Source organism: Crocodylus porosus, unplaced genomic scaffold (genome assembly GCF_001723895.1).
Source record: "Crocodylus porosus isolate Cpor-Errol unplaced genomic scaffold, CroPor_comp1, whole genome shotgun sequence".
Classification (NCBI taxonomy): Eukaryota; Metazoa; Chordata; order Crocodylia; family Crocodylidae; genus Crocodylus; species Crocodylus porosus.
The window spans coordinates 34756463-34771180 of record NW_017728948.1 but is presented as its reverse complement, the minus strand read 5'-3'; the positions used below and the strand labels follow the sequence as shown (position 1 = coordinate 34771180).

Genomic DNA, 14718 nt, shown 5'->3' with positions numbered 1-14718 from the left:
CACAGGAAACAGAAATAAAATGTAAATATAAAATAATATCTTACTAAAGACAAATACCATTTTTCAAGTACAGTAAAATGTAATATAAGACGACAAATACACAAGAATTATAAACAGTGAAAACAATTATTTGGCAGTTCTCGTAAAAAAATTCTGTACTAGTGAAATCTTGCATGTGTACTTTTTATGTAGTTTGAATCCATCTAAAACAACAGAAGCATCTCAAAACAACAATGAAATCACAATTTAACTACTGCATCAGAGAAATTCAACTGTACCAGTCTTGGGAGTGCCATGCCAGTAACTGAGCACACAAGTTTGACAGTCTGTCCATAATGAATGTAGCCATCACGCACCGTGAATTCTTCTCCCTCCGATTCATCATCATCCACTGCGTGAAGCAGACAAAGCATTTTAACTCCTTGATCATTTTATGGCAAGGACATAAAGTGTCACTATAAATACCAAATAACTAACACTGAATTTTTACTTTGAAAATGTTTAAAAAGGGAATACAACATGAAGTTTGGATTAGATGTGCAGTGTTTTATTTTTACTTACAGAGATGAATGTAAAATGCTCCCCACTGTTGTGAACTGGCATGGAAATTACCTCCTTCTACGTGCAAGTATCGTGTGCTAACTGTTTGGGATCGAAGTCTATTAAATAGTGCCACTTTTGTCCCTGATGCAATACATACTGCAAGAAAAGAATACAGATTTATTTGATATTATAAATAGTTTAACATAATGAAATAAGAAGAAAATTAATATACTAGGTTTAGACTAACTCCCTCAATAATCTGTAATTAATTACTTTCTAAATTAAACCTTTATGATTCTCTGGAAAAATACTACAAACGACATAATGACTCATTTGCCATTTCTGTTTTCTAAAGATACTATAATTCTCAGTAGTTTGCTTGTGTGGGAAGGGACAGACACACACACACACACACACACACACGCACACAGTGCACCTCTCAGGTGAGTAATGAGCGACTGATGTGTTGAGAAATTATTAGGACAGCGGTTTCTTACTATTTTGTACTGCTTCACTGGGAATGATGGACACATCCCACCAGGCCCTACTACATCAGGATTTTACAGAGATCCTGCTCTCTCCTTTTCCTTCATGTCTCCTTTACAGTTAATTTTTCCTCTTGTCCTTCTTTTTCTGTGATTTCTTTCTGTCTTTTTCCTATTCTTTTTTGCTCCTCTGTATTTTTACACTTATCTCCTCCCATCCAGCTTTCCCTTCTCCCATTTCCCTTTTTAGTAGCTCAATTACTTTTCCCCATTCCCTATTCAGCAGAAGAGTAAATGACTTTGGGGCTAATTGATATGCAGAAGATAAAACAGTACCACAAAAGCTGAGGAGAGACATTTGGACTGGTAGATGGGACTGGAAGCTCCCTACTAATAAACTTTAGCACTAAAATTAGAAGGAGAGAGGAGTTGAGAAATATTCTGAAAGACATCTGCTATTTTAACCATCGAACCAGTAAGATGCTTGCAATATGGGTGGGAAATGAGTCCTCGGCTTTCCACACTAAGCCCCCTTTGTGAGCCTAACGCCCCAATACACTAACCTGTAAACTCCAAAAGGAGCACCTGGATTGAAAAAGATTAGATTATAATACTGGAATCTTGGCATTAAAAGGTTAATCCAATGGATCAAAAGTAAGATAGGGCACAACTCCAGCTGCATCAATAGTATAAAGGAAAAACTCAAAGGGAAAGTGAAAAGGAAACTTAAAAGTACTGAGTAAGTTAAATGACCTCAGGAGGGCCTAGATAAAAGAGATACATGAACAATTCATTCTGAACTCTAATTGAGAGTGAACATCTTGAAGGTAATCACACAAAATGCATTAAAAGAAGGTTGACATCAAATGTGAGCAAAGTTGAGAGGTTAATAGCAATATTTAGAAGCAGTACAGAGTTGGAGAGATTACCTATCAACATCTTAAAGCGCAGGAGAGCTTAAACTCCTTGCTGTGTCCGACAGCCTTACAACTTTGAAACAAGGATGTTCTGGACTATGTAGGTACTTATACACCTATAGTCTACTGAAGGAACTGAGCTTAAATTTTTAATGATAATCTTATTTAACTGATTTACAGCATAACCACATAACTTGAAGGGAAAATAATAAAATAGGGTATAAAGTTCTGAAATATACTGCAGTAAAATCGGGAAAATATAGAATAAATCATCTTACTTTGGATTGTAAGCCTCAAACAAAAAAGAAGTCACAGGGGGGTCAAGTGCACCAACTAAAGCAAAGGCCTGAAAACTAAATACTTACAGTCTGCATTTTTCAGTGACTGTTTCTTTTTAGAAGGTTTGGAGATGACTTTGATCCGTTTACTGAGGAACACACCGATGTCATCACTATTGCCATAGAACATTTTTACTGATAACATGAAGTGCTTTCTCTTGTCTGAGTCAGATATGTACAATGTTTTGGCTGTGCAATAGTTCTGCAGATGAGAACAGATCACTGTTTCTTTTTCAGATACGTTTGGAGTTCAAGATAACAAACTTATATGCAACTTAGAAGAAAAGAGACCATGGATGTAATGCATCCTTAAACAAAGTCACCTAAATATGGTTCTATAGCAATTCCCTAAGGAAGCAACATTACTATTTTCTGAAGCATAATGAGACGAATGTGGGAAAATTCTGCATTATTTTAATGAAAGGTATTTCTTAATTTACTGTTTACTCGTATTGCTCATTACCCAACTCCAAATGTTTAATTTATTACAGTTTTTAGGGGCCAGGGAAGAGACAACACACTGACTTGTTGGGAGGGTAACAGCACTACCCAGGATGCATTTCACATAACCATATCTGAGCTGGAGGAGTGGACTGTTAACAACCAGGGATACTGAACAAGTCCGCAAGGACAATACAACAGTTACACTAAAGAGCTTTTCTAAGTACAGAGTAAGTTTTCTCCAAACAATTCTTGGTATTATACAAATGAACAGAAAACAGGCACAGTCTCAGGAAGCTATGATACTGGTTATAATGTCGCTAACATTAATTTAAAAAAGAAATTCTATTTATTCTACCTTTCCTTCCAAGTTTAGCTGCTGCATTTCTTGGTCACTGTTTCCTATTCCAATGAAAGCGCATGGTTGTGACTCTTGCTCAGAGCAACCATCCCGCTCCATTTGTTCTTTTTTTTTCTTCCATCCACTACCCATAAGATACACGCATGGAGGGGGGCAAAAGAACCTGAAAATGAACAGATTTATTACATTTATGGATGACATATGGCTTGAACAACAAACTTTGCAAGTAAAATAGAAAACATGCTCCAGCACACATGAAGCCTTTCTAGTCAAATGCACATTTTATAGCTAGCAGTACAATGTGTATATAGATGTATAAATACACTTCTCATCTACCCAGAAGTATTTATTAATTTTTAAAATATAAGATTAAAAATGAGCATTTGATAAACAGTCAGAAAGAGAAGGCTGTGCATCTGAACAACAGTTTTCCATTTCAAATATAAGGGGGCTCAAATCTAGTGCAACACCATAGGGCAGAGGTCAGTAACCTACAGCCCACTACCTGGATCAAACCTACAGAGCCATTTGATCTGGCCTGCAGATATGGGGCTTTAGCACTTTCCCCTGAACTGTGGCAGGAAGAACCAGCAGCTGCTGGGTCTTGGCAACCCATGGAAATGGGTTTCTCCAGCCCACAGCCTGAAAATGTTGCTGACTGCTCCCATAGTGCCAATCAAAACTGTAGTACTGGAGAGACTCTCAGCTTTCTAAAACAGAACCGACAGATATCAGGCCTTAACATTATGTTACTTTACCTACGTGATTATTCAAATGTTATTTACATGAACATAAATAGGTATCTATAACACACTAACAAAGCATCAACTGTTTCACCTTAAGCAGGGAGGCAGATTCTTTTTTTTTTTTTTTTTTTTTTTTTACAAAGAATGTATTTGCACCTTCCTCCAAATTTACAACACCCACTTGGAAATAGATCTGTTTAATAAAAGAAAGTTAAATTTAAATGTGGCCCCTTTAAGAAATGTGTCTTATGTAGTCCTGCTTCTTTTTCTGTCTTCCTTGTAAACAGTCACAACAGCCCACTTCTCAGGCAAAGAAATATTATTCAATTTTGAAAAATTAATTTTAAAAGTATCATTACTTAAATCAAAATGTCCTGTTTCTTCCTAGTGATCTTGCTTCAAGAGCTTAAATTTTATTTACTTATTTTTATTATTTTAACCCTCCTCGTTGTGAAGAAAACCTGAAAAAATCTGAACTACTTGTTCCCATGTTTCCACTATTTGCCTTGTGCTCCCCTTTACACTAAACAAAGCTGTCCACTCCCACATCCATTGCATGAGGGCAGAAATGATGTTATGGTGTGTGCTCTGTAGTTTGCTGGTGTTGTGGTAGTGGTAAAGGGTGTGCCTGTGGGTGAAAGTCAAGGGTGGGTACTGTTAGGTGATTTAATTTTCATTTCCTTGTTTTTGTGGGTTTATAATTTCAAAGAAAAATAAAAAAAGAAGATAAAAATCACTAGTTGACCACAAAACTTGCATGTGAATAAACAAAAATTGGTTCATATATATTCATAGATCTTTCAAAATCTGTCACACACACATACCCCTCTCCTTCCCAAATATACATATAAAATATGAAAAATTGAATCTGTCTTTACACTGAAGGAAAACTGGTATTTCCAAATGTAAATAACTTTCAGTTTCTTTTGTGCACAAAAACTTGTCTTAATTCCTTTTGGTTTCAGTTCAGCCAGGAAGTCCAGAGAGACTATTTTCTTCAGTTGAACAAATTAATTCAATGTTGAAATGCCATGTGAGAGTTGGGAAAGCAAAAAAAATTATTTTCCTCTTTCAATTTGTGAATAAGAGTCACTGGGGGAGATTATAATTCTAAAAAAATCATCTTAAAAGAGTTCAGTTCTTGATCTGGTTAGGCACTTTTGAAAATGTAATAATGTTCACATGTACAACTTCAGATACCTCAACACATGTGAAAAATTTAGCCCAGGCTAACCAGAAATTTATCTTCAATTTACTGACAGCCATTCATGCTTTTGTTCAATTAATTGGTTTAATTTATTTTTCTTATGTAAGCAGCACTTATAAATTTAAAATTCTCTTTATACAAACTTTTAATTTAATTCCAAGTTTCATCCAAACATAAGCTGGACTCAATGCCAATAAATAATTATGATCTAATAAAATGAAGAATAATTTATCATTTTCTAACATAATAAAAATGTGAATGCCTGAATCTGAATAAATATATGTTAACATTTAAAACTGTTCAAAAAGATGTGCAAGGATATCATATCTCCTCAAACTGGCTAGGTAAAGTACCAAATTTAGTATAAACAATGTATCTGATTTCAAAATGAACATATTTTAATATGTATGCTAACCAATGAGAATTAGTTATTTTTCCTACAGAGAATTTCAATTGTGTGTGGCAAACAACATTAAGATACTTAAAACAGTTTCTTGTTGTTATACTAAATCACAGGGGAGAAAAAATGTTTAAAATATATATTTAAATACATGCACACTGCTTTCTGAAACACAGCACAACCTAATATGCACCAATAAAGCATAAATCACAACTGCAGACTTTCCAAAGCTACAACAGTTTTACAGATTATCCCTCTTTGGCTTGAAATTCAGTCACTTCCTGTGAAGTACCAGTATGAAGCAGCTCTCAGTAAAAGAGACTACCAGAACTTTTCAATTGAGGACACTGCTAATTACTTTCTGGAAATATCACGTTATAAATTAACTTAATAAACAGAAACTCTTATTGGATATGGGGTCTGTAGACAGACATCTGGCCCTAAAATTCCTTCCTGGCTCTAAATATAGCAATCAGTCTAACTGACTGGAGAAACAAGATTCTTTAGCCAGGAACCTCTAGGTTTAAGTCCCAAAAGCAGCACTGGCACACCACATTCAAAATCCCTAGCCTTGGCTGCAGCCAACCCTAGGTGCAAAAAAAAAACCGCACAGGAAAATACATAAAGCCCTTGATATACATAGCAGCAAGGAGGTGAAAAAAATCCTTCCTATCCTCATATGGCAACTAACGAAGTCCAGATGCATGAAAAATACTGCAGAACACAGGCATTGCTACTCAGATCATCCCTTAGCAAGCTTTTTGAACATATCCCTCCAGCGACTGAGAGACTGCGTAATGAAGTTGTGGACTATTCCACTGCCTCACTGTTCTAACCATGACCGAGTTTTTCCGGTTATCCAATCTAAAGTTACTTTGCTGCACCTTCAGGCCAATGCCCTGCCTCCTGCTCTCTGCAGGAAGAGAAAAAAGGCATTCTCCATTATCTTTATGGTAGCTCTTCACCATATTTGAAAACTGCTATCACATCCCCTCTTAAGTGCCTTTTCTGCAAGCTGAGCATGTCTATTTCTTTCAACTTCTTCTTGAACAACTTGCCTTCCAAGCCCTTTATTACTTTTGCTACCTGCCTCTGGACCCTCTCTAAATCTCCATGTACTTTTTAAAATGCGACGCCTAAAACTGGATGTAGTACTCTAACCAAGGGTGAGTAAAGAGGTACTGTCACCTAATGTTTCTTCTGTTCATACATCCCAAAAATCGCATTCACTTTTTGTGCCGCTACACACTGTAGACTTGTATTGAGCCTGTGACCCACCAAGACTTCCAAAATCTTCTCTAGTGCTGCCACACAGCTAGGTGTCACTCATCTTGTATCAGTCTTTTTGATTATTTTTCCTGAGCTGTAGTACCTTGTGTATGTTGGCAGTGAACTTCATCCTATTAGTTCCAGCCCAGGTTTCTAATCTGTCACGATCCTTCTGAATTGCACTCCATTGTGATAACAGTCTCTCTCAGTTTAGTATCGTCTGCAGACTTGCTCAAGAAGAACTCCATTCCAGCATCCAAATAATAAATATGTTGAACAACACTAAGCCCAAGACAGACCTGTCTCTACTACCCTTTGGAGACTCCACTCACAATCTCCTGCCATTCTGACATGCATCAATTTTTAATTTCTCTTTGCTTGGGGCTAGAGTCAGTTGCTTATCCACTTTATAATAGTTCTGTCCAGCCGACATTTATCTGAAGTGTTAGGAGAAGGTCACATGGGACTCAGTTAAAAGCCTTCCTAACATCCAGATACATTATATCCACAACATTCCCTTCATCCACTCAAGCAGTTACTTTGTTGAAGGTCAAGTTCGTTTGGTGCAATATGCTCTTAGTAAATTTATCCTGGCTGCTACCTCCTTCAAATGCTTGAAAATGAACTTCTTTATGATAAACTCAAGTAACTTTCCAGGTATCAACGTGAAACTAATTGCTCTATAGTTACCCTTTCCTCTTTTTTAAAGAGGGGCACAACGTTGGCCCATTTTTAGCCCTCTGGTACCATGCATATCTCCCACAACTTCATAAATATTATTGCCAAGGGCTCCAAGATCTCTGCCAGTTCCTCAAGTACCCTGTGACAAAGTTCATCAGGCCCTGCTGACTTGAATTAATTCAGACCCATCAAAAGTTTGCTGACCATGTCCTATTATCTTATCCCTCAGCTTGTCCCCTTTGTTATGCAAATCAATCTTATTAGGTGTCTGGGTGCAGTTTAAGGTTTTTTTTGTGACGACTGAGGCAAAGTAGCTCTTGTGTGCCACAGCCTTCTTTGCATGTTCTGTTAACAGTCCATCCTGGCTGGCTGGTTAACAGCAGACCTACAGCTTCCTTTGTCTTTTCTGGCCAACATGCTTACAGAAACTTTTGCAATTGTCCTTAACTTTCCCTGGCAGGTGCAGCTCATTTTTCAACTTTGCCTTCCTGATTTTGTCCCTACACGTTCCTACTCTTTACTGGTAAGCTTCCTTGGTGACATGCCCATTTTTCCTGCATGCTTTCCTTTTGCATTTGAGGCATCCTAGAAGCTCCTGTTCAGCCACATGGTCTCTTTCCATTTTTCTTGTGCTTGTCAGAACAGTTTCTTGTTGGGCTGCCAATACTGTGCCCTTTAGAAGTGCCCAGCTCTCCTGGGTACCTTTATCCTTCAGTCCGTCTTCCCATGTCACCATGCCAATTATCTCTTTAAGTGGGATGAAATCTGCCTTGTTTAAATTTAGTACCTTAGTTCTGCTGACTTCATGTGTTTCCCGTCTCACGACCATAAATTCTATTGTGCCAGGATCACTTCCTCCCAAGTGTCCCATCACCTTCACATCCTTCACCAATTCTTTCCTATTGGTCAGCACAAGATCAAAGATAGATGATTCTCTAGTTCTATCATCAATCTTCCGGAACAGAAAACTGTTCACACAAGTTAGGAACTTGCCTAACACTATGGTTGGCTGTATTACTCCTTCAGCAGAGTCTGGAAGTCTCCCATCAGTACTCTCTCATAACTTTTTTTTAAACCTCCTTGAGAAGTGCCACATGCATGTCTTCTTGATTTAACAGACTATAAAATATATATATATTATACTGGTGTTCTCTTTCACCTTTTATCTTTACCCAAAAACATTCTGATCTGTTACCTTCTTCCTCCTGGGCCAGGGAACAATTGCATTTATTTTTGACACACCAGGAGACACCATCATGGTTTCTCCCAACCCTGTCCTTCTGAAACAGTGTAATCCTGTGTAGACACGCAGCCCTAAGAGCTGTCCTACCAGGCCTCTGTGATACCAATCAGATTATAGAACAGCCTGTGCCAGGCTCCTGCTGGCACCAGCGCTTTGATCCCAGCCAGCATGCACAGCTTGAGGTGGGGCTGTTCCAGGTAAGGCTGCAGCTGGGTGCTGCTCTGCTCACTCTACCTCTAGCGGGTGGCTTCTGCTTCTGATTTTGCCCCTCCAATGCTGTGCAGCACCACTCTGAGCAAGCAGCTTCAGCCAAGTGGCTCCTGCCCCAGCTCCCAGCCAGTGGAAGTTGCTTCTTCCAATGGAAGACAGCCAGCAGCTGGAACAAGAGCCCTGCATGCTGAGGCAGGAGCCACTCGCCTGTCACCCCCAGGAGCTGCCAATGGAGGCAAGGGAAGCAGAACAACACCTGGCTGCAGCCACACCAGGAACAACCCTGCTGGAAGCTGCTCCTGATCTTACCCTGCTGCACCACACTGCTCCTGCCCCAGGACACAGGGTTCTGGCTCCAGCTCCCGGCCTTTTCAGGTGTTGGAGCCCTACGCACTGGAGCAGGAGCTGCCCAGCTGAAGCTGCCTGCCTGTCTGTCCAACTGGAGTGGTGTGCAAGATCAGGAGGAGGAGCCACTGCTGGGAGGCAGAGAGAACAGAACAGCAGGAGCACAGCACTGACTGCCCCAGAGCAAGTGGGCAGGGTTTGGCCCTATGTGGAGCATCATGGGAGCAGTGCAAACTGCACCACCCAAGTGAGCTTTGCAGCACGCAACCCCACCTCCTCCTTTCCTTCTCCTCACCCAAAGCAGGCTCCTGGTACCTAGCATCCAGGCAGCCCCCATCACATGCACGTGCACACACCTGCCTCCCCATCCCCCAGAGCCATCATTGCTCTGTGACCCAGCCCTGTCATCCCAGCCTTGTCCACCCCTCCCGCTCCTGAATACTACTCCCCATCTGCCTGCAGTGCCATAGGGAGTTTTGGTGAGCTGTTGCAGCAAGGGGGTGGGGAGAAAATGCTGACCCAGCCTATGACAGCTCATTAAAACTCCCCTACATGGCCTTCAGATCCAAATAACTGCCCACCCCGATCTATAGGATCCCAAGACAAAAGGCTTTTTCCCCAGGAAAAATACAATGCCTCTTTACAGCCTAAAAGTAATAGCAATACTTTTTCATTTAGGTACATTATTAGAAAATACGTCTATGTGGCCCCTCTTACATGTTACAAGTATTGCACAATTAACTGTTTAAATGCACAATTATCTTAAGACCAGCTCCATGTGCAAAGTAGCCATCATTCCATAAAAGACTCCAACCACCTACAAAGTTAGACCTCAAAAATGTCTACTAACTTTAGAGCTGGTTCCTATTAAGCTTTAATTTCCATGCATAGCAGGGTCTCCCCTGTGGGTGGTAGTCCTGTCAGTTACAGGGGTACACCAATGCCCAGCCAGGGCTGGGAGTTCTGCAACTGAGGGGACTCTTAATCCCAGCAGCTGCTGACTCTGGGTCCTAGCATGACAGGGACCCAGCGTCTTGCAGCTGTGGATGCTGGGTCTCAGTTGTGCAAAACCCCCATGATGAGGGATCATGTGTGCCTGGTAAACATTATGAAACAGGGCCCCAAATAGTTCACCCAGAATCCCTCAGTTGCCCTGTACCTCATCTGCATATAAACTTTTGGAGCATGCCAGGACTGGTGATAAGAATACAGGTTCCAGTAATGAGAGGGGGTTTAATTAGCACATGGATCCTTCGGGGTGGGGGGGGGAGGGGAGGATCTGGAGTATGTACACACACACACACACACACACACACACACACACACACACACACACACAGAGCAGTGCTGAGCTGTGGTAAACCATTATCCTTTGGCTTTGAATTAATACCCTTTGGCTTTGAATTAATATCCAAAAAAAATTTGTACTATACATAAGTAGGTACCAAAGTGCTGCTCAACTGTGTTTATAAAGTGCCTGTGCTAAAACTTGCAACAGTTTCAAACAAAGGTAAAATGCATCAATTCTGGATGAACTAAATGTATGGTTACTATATGCAAATTGCTATAGTCATGTTTAATTTCAAGGTTATCCTTTTCAATTTTGCTCCTCACTTCTACATGCTCAGGGAGAGCAGGGTCTGACAGTAAGAAGGGAAAGGGCTATCAGGGGCAGTGGGAAGGGGACAAATTTAAAGCAAGGCTCCAATAATTAGATTCTATACCTGGAAAATTAAAACATTCATAATTTTTCCATATATAAAATCTAATTATTAAGGGGTTATCTTATCATAAGGGTTATCTTCTATTTGGGTAAATACAGTATGTAATAAACCACCAGTAAAAAACACGCTAATCATGCCACTGAGACCATGTTTCTAAAATTCCAAAATCAGTGCAAAAAGAAAATAAAGAGAAGGACATACATATTGCTAACAGTTGAACAACATCATATACTATTTTTCTCCCTTTGCTAGAGGTACATTTTGTCTCTTAACTTTTGTTATCTTGCCACTGTTTCCGCTTTCTTCAGTGGTGCAGAAAATTTCATTGGGATGACTATTTTAAATGTGTTTCTGACAGATAGTAGGGCTGGAGTGTTGTAGCTGTGATGATCCAAGCAACATATGAGGCCAAAAATATTTTTGCAATATTTTTTACTGGATCAACTATATAATTATCCAAGATGTTGGACAAGCTAAAGTGCACTTTATGCCCTTCTGATTAGTCACTACGTTACTCAATGTATCACCATGTCTAAAAGGTTGCTTGGAAGCCTCTACTACCTTGTTATCATTGGCTGAGCATCACTATTCTCTTCACAGGATAGAAATGGTCTCCACTTTTGGAAGAAATCTAAAACTCAGAGACATTCTGTTGGCCTCTGAATTATCAAACCCAAAAGGCAGTCCTGGCCACATGTATGTACGTTTGCCTCAAAAAGTATTTATCATCTAATTACTACTATAAATAATTTTCAAAATAGGCAATTATTATGAGATATAGATTTTAAGCAAGATTTTAACATGTATGTATTTTATTAGAATAAGGAAGAAAGAAAGGGAACTATTTTTCTAGGGAAAGAATGCTAAAACTCTCATTTAAGATACTCAAGTTATAGTTCACCAGTTAGTAAAATGCTGAAATCCAGCTGTGTATGCCAATTATGTAACTGAAGAACCGTAAAACAAATATTACAGGTTGGTTTATCCCTCATGTACTTTGTTACATTTTCCTTGTAGGAAAAATAAAATGCAAAAGGCATTACCAAAATGGTATATCCATACAACAATTTTCTTTCACATCACTTTTTCCGGTCTCATTATAAGCTATGCTCTTTGACTGCTTAGGACACTAGATGGCGATAAAGGACCACCAGGAAACCTTTTATCTCCTTTAAAGAGATGCAGGGGGAAAATGGCTGAAACTTTTAAGCCTTTTTAATTAGAATTTAGGAAAAGGTAATCAAGCAACTTTATTATTTATTATACTACAAAACCACATACTGATTCACAGCTTATTACATTTTAAGTTTATGTTTCAAACTACCAAGTCATAAAATAGAAACAGCTGAAATATTAGCAATGTTCCTTGAGTATTTCATCACCAGTCCAGACTTGGGTGTGAGCCTCTTACTCTGCCTCCAGTTGTAGACAAATAGAGTCTTCCGCAATTTTATTTTTAAACAACAATCCCATGATGTACAGAAGCAGATATCAGTTATATTGGCTAGCAGATGCATAGCAAAGTACACAAAGACATTGCTAATCCGGCCACTTCTCATACTATAAACAAAAGAAGACTCTTGGCCTTGTTTAGTTTAAAATGACAGTCAAAAAACCCTCATTTTCCCCCAGAAATGGATTAGAACACATACATGTAAACCTATACATTCATGTCAGGATTGGTTTCTAGTAGATCTAAAGAGAAGACAGACACAAAAACCTAATTAACTATTTTTAAGTCTAAAAGAGTTTTTCAGTCTTATCAACTGGAAACTGAGTGGGACTAGCTCCTGTGGAACTTATTAAATTACTCTTTTTTCCACCTTCCATTTACAGGGTCTCCTTACTGCTCTTTCTTAATCACAAGGCTCTATGTTTCTGATGGAGTGGGAGGTAAAAATTCCCCAAAGATAAAATCTGAACAATAAACTAGAAGACGGTTGCGGAGGGAGGGAGTGAAGAAAGTATTGCTTCTGAACTATCTGACTCCCATCACAGACTTGACTGCAAGAGGTAACGAGTAAAAAGCATGTAGGGATTTACTTGCCTACTGGATGGTTAAGATATTCCCTTGCCAGCGTAGTCTTTCATCTGTGCTGTAAAAGGACTGGCAGCTTATTTTTCAAGGAATGGAAAAATCTACCTCTAGCTTTCCCATCTAAGGAAGAAATGACACTACATGATCTCCAGACCACAGATGAAGATCTGTCATGGATCAACTCTGTTATGTTCTCAGTGCATACCAGATGCATAGCACAATCAAGCATGTCTTCTGGACAAAAACCCACTTGCACACACCTGACAAGTTCTGTAGCACAAGATACACAATTTGGTACCTGCCTTCTTGCTGATGTAAAGCCCAACAGTCCCTGTCTGAATGACAACCAGGACACCAGGTTTCTGAAAGTATTCCATGCATTAAATAGCAATAATTTCCCAGTCTGTACAGCTGCTGTTCCTGCAGAGACTAAGGTCCTGGTATAAGGGACACTTTCTGAATGTTCCTCTTGCTCGTATTGGATATCTCTCTAGCACATACAATTCACACAGTTGGAATCTGCAAGTCAAGCTCATAACTGAACTGGCATTCGACCAGAAAAGTCCAGGGTTGTATGTCACTCCCACATGAAATGAACCTCCTTCTCCTGCTTGCTTCCACTGGGTCCACCATAATGGTGATGATAAAAGGTCTTGGGAATACTAATTCAGCTGACACCATAAAAACTGAGTATTCAGAGTTAGTCCAAGCTGTCAGTCACCTAGCTTGATGAACTCTCCCCCTTAGCTTGGTAGTATACGGAATCATGTTCTGCAGCAGAAAGAAAGTTGAGCTCTGCTTCACTGAGCTCTCATGTACTGAAAAGAACCACTAGGGAAAATATGGACTTGGGATAGTTTACTTTGAATCCTATTGACTCCATTGCTCATGACGACTTGATCCTTTGGCAACCTCCAGAGTGACATGCTTGACCAGCCATTCAAACCCACGTACTTCCAGATCCCAGCGTATAACACAACTGAGGCAAATCCGTTAGGGAAAACACAGTACTATCCAAACAGGCTACCAGTGATGTGGGGGAGGGGCAGGGAAAGGAGGCAGGAACCAGTTTCAGCCAATACTATTAAATCCAAGTGCTCACCGCTTTTTTTTTTTTTTTTAACTTGGACTTCAACTTCCAAGGATCTATCTTTAGAAGTCCTCTGCATCATCCCCTTGCTCATGTTACAGAAATATTCCCAAGTCATTCTGAGGAAGGCCTAAGAGTGATAAACCACCTGCTTTTCTCAATTATTAGGATATTTTCAGGGAAATATTTGTCCTTGCACTTGACGGTTGATTCAGAGACAGAAGGCAAGAGATAAGTTTGTCAATTACCCACTTTGTTCTGAACTTGAAATCACTGAGCAGCCTTTTTTCCTTTTCGGGAATTAAAGAAACTGACAACACCACTAACGAATACAATGCAACCAGAAAAAAAGAGAAAAAGGATTAGGTGTCTGAGTGCTACAAACAGGCATTGAAGCCACATGGCAAGCCTAGAACAAGGTGAAGAACTCAACCACAAAGCAATAATAGTTAATAGTTAATAACCTGGATCTGACCAGAGCGCAGGCACATGGTTAAGTATACTCAGTGAGACGACTAGAAAAGTCTAAAAAGCAGCTGGAAAGGTCCAGCTCTTACAAAATAAACTCCTTAATTAACAGATGCAAAAAAGGAATCGACTAGAACAGTCCGAAGATGCTGAACAAACTCAGGGAGAACAGAATGGAATCAGCCAGGAGGGTTGACCCTCAGTTCCTCTGG

General features: G+C 39.6%; 1 protein-coding gene across 3 annotated transcripts in view; it reads right to left on the bottom strand.

Annotated features, from left to right (window-relative positions):
- Positions 1 to 14718, bottom strand: part of RBPJ (recombination signal binding protein for immunoglobulin kappa J region) — a 105381-nt gene that overhangs the window by 23345 nt on the left and 67318 nt on the right. For all 3 annotated transcript variants that reach the window (XM_019553001.1, XM_019553000.1, XM_019553002.1), the window contains 4 exons: positions 3083 to 3248; positions 2311 to 2485; positions 562 to 699; positions 279 to 391 (listed from right to left, as the gene is read on the bottom strand). In XM_019553001.1, coding sequence (XP_019408546.1) covers positions 279 to 391; positions 562 to 699; positions 2311 to 2485; positions 3083 to 3248 — 592 coding nt within the window. The remainder of the gene's footprint in view (positions 1 to 278; positions 392 to 561; positions 700 to 2310; positions 2486 to 3082; positions 3249 to 14718) is intronic.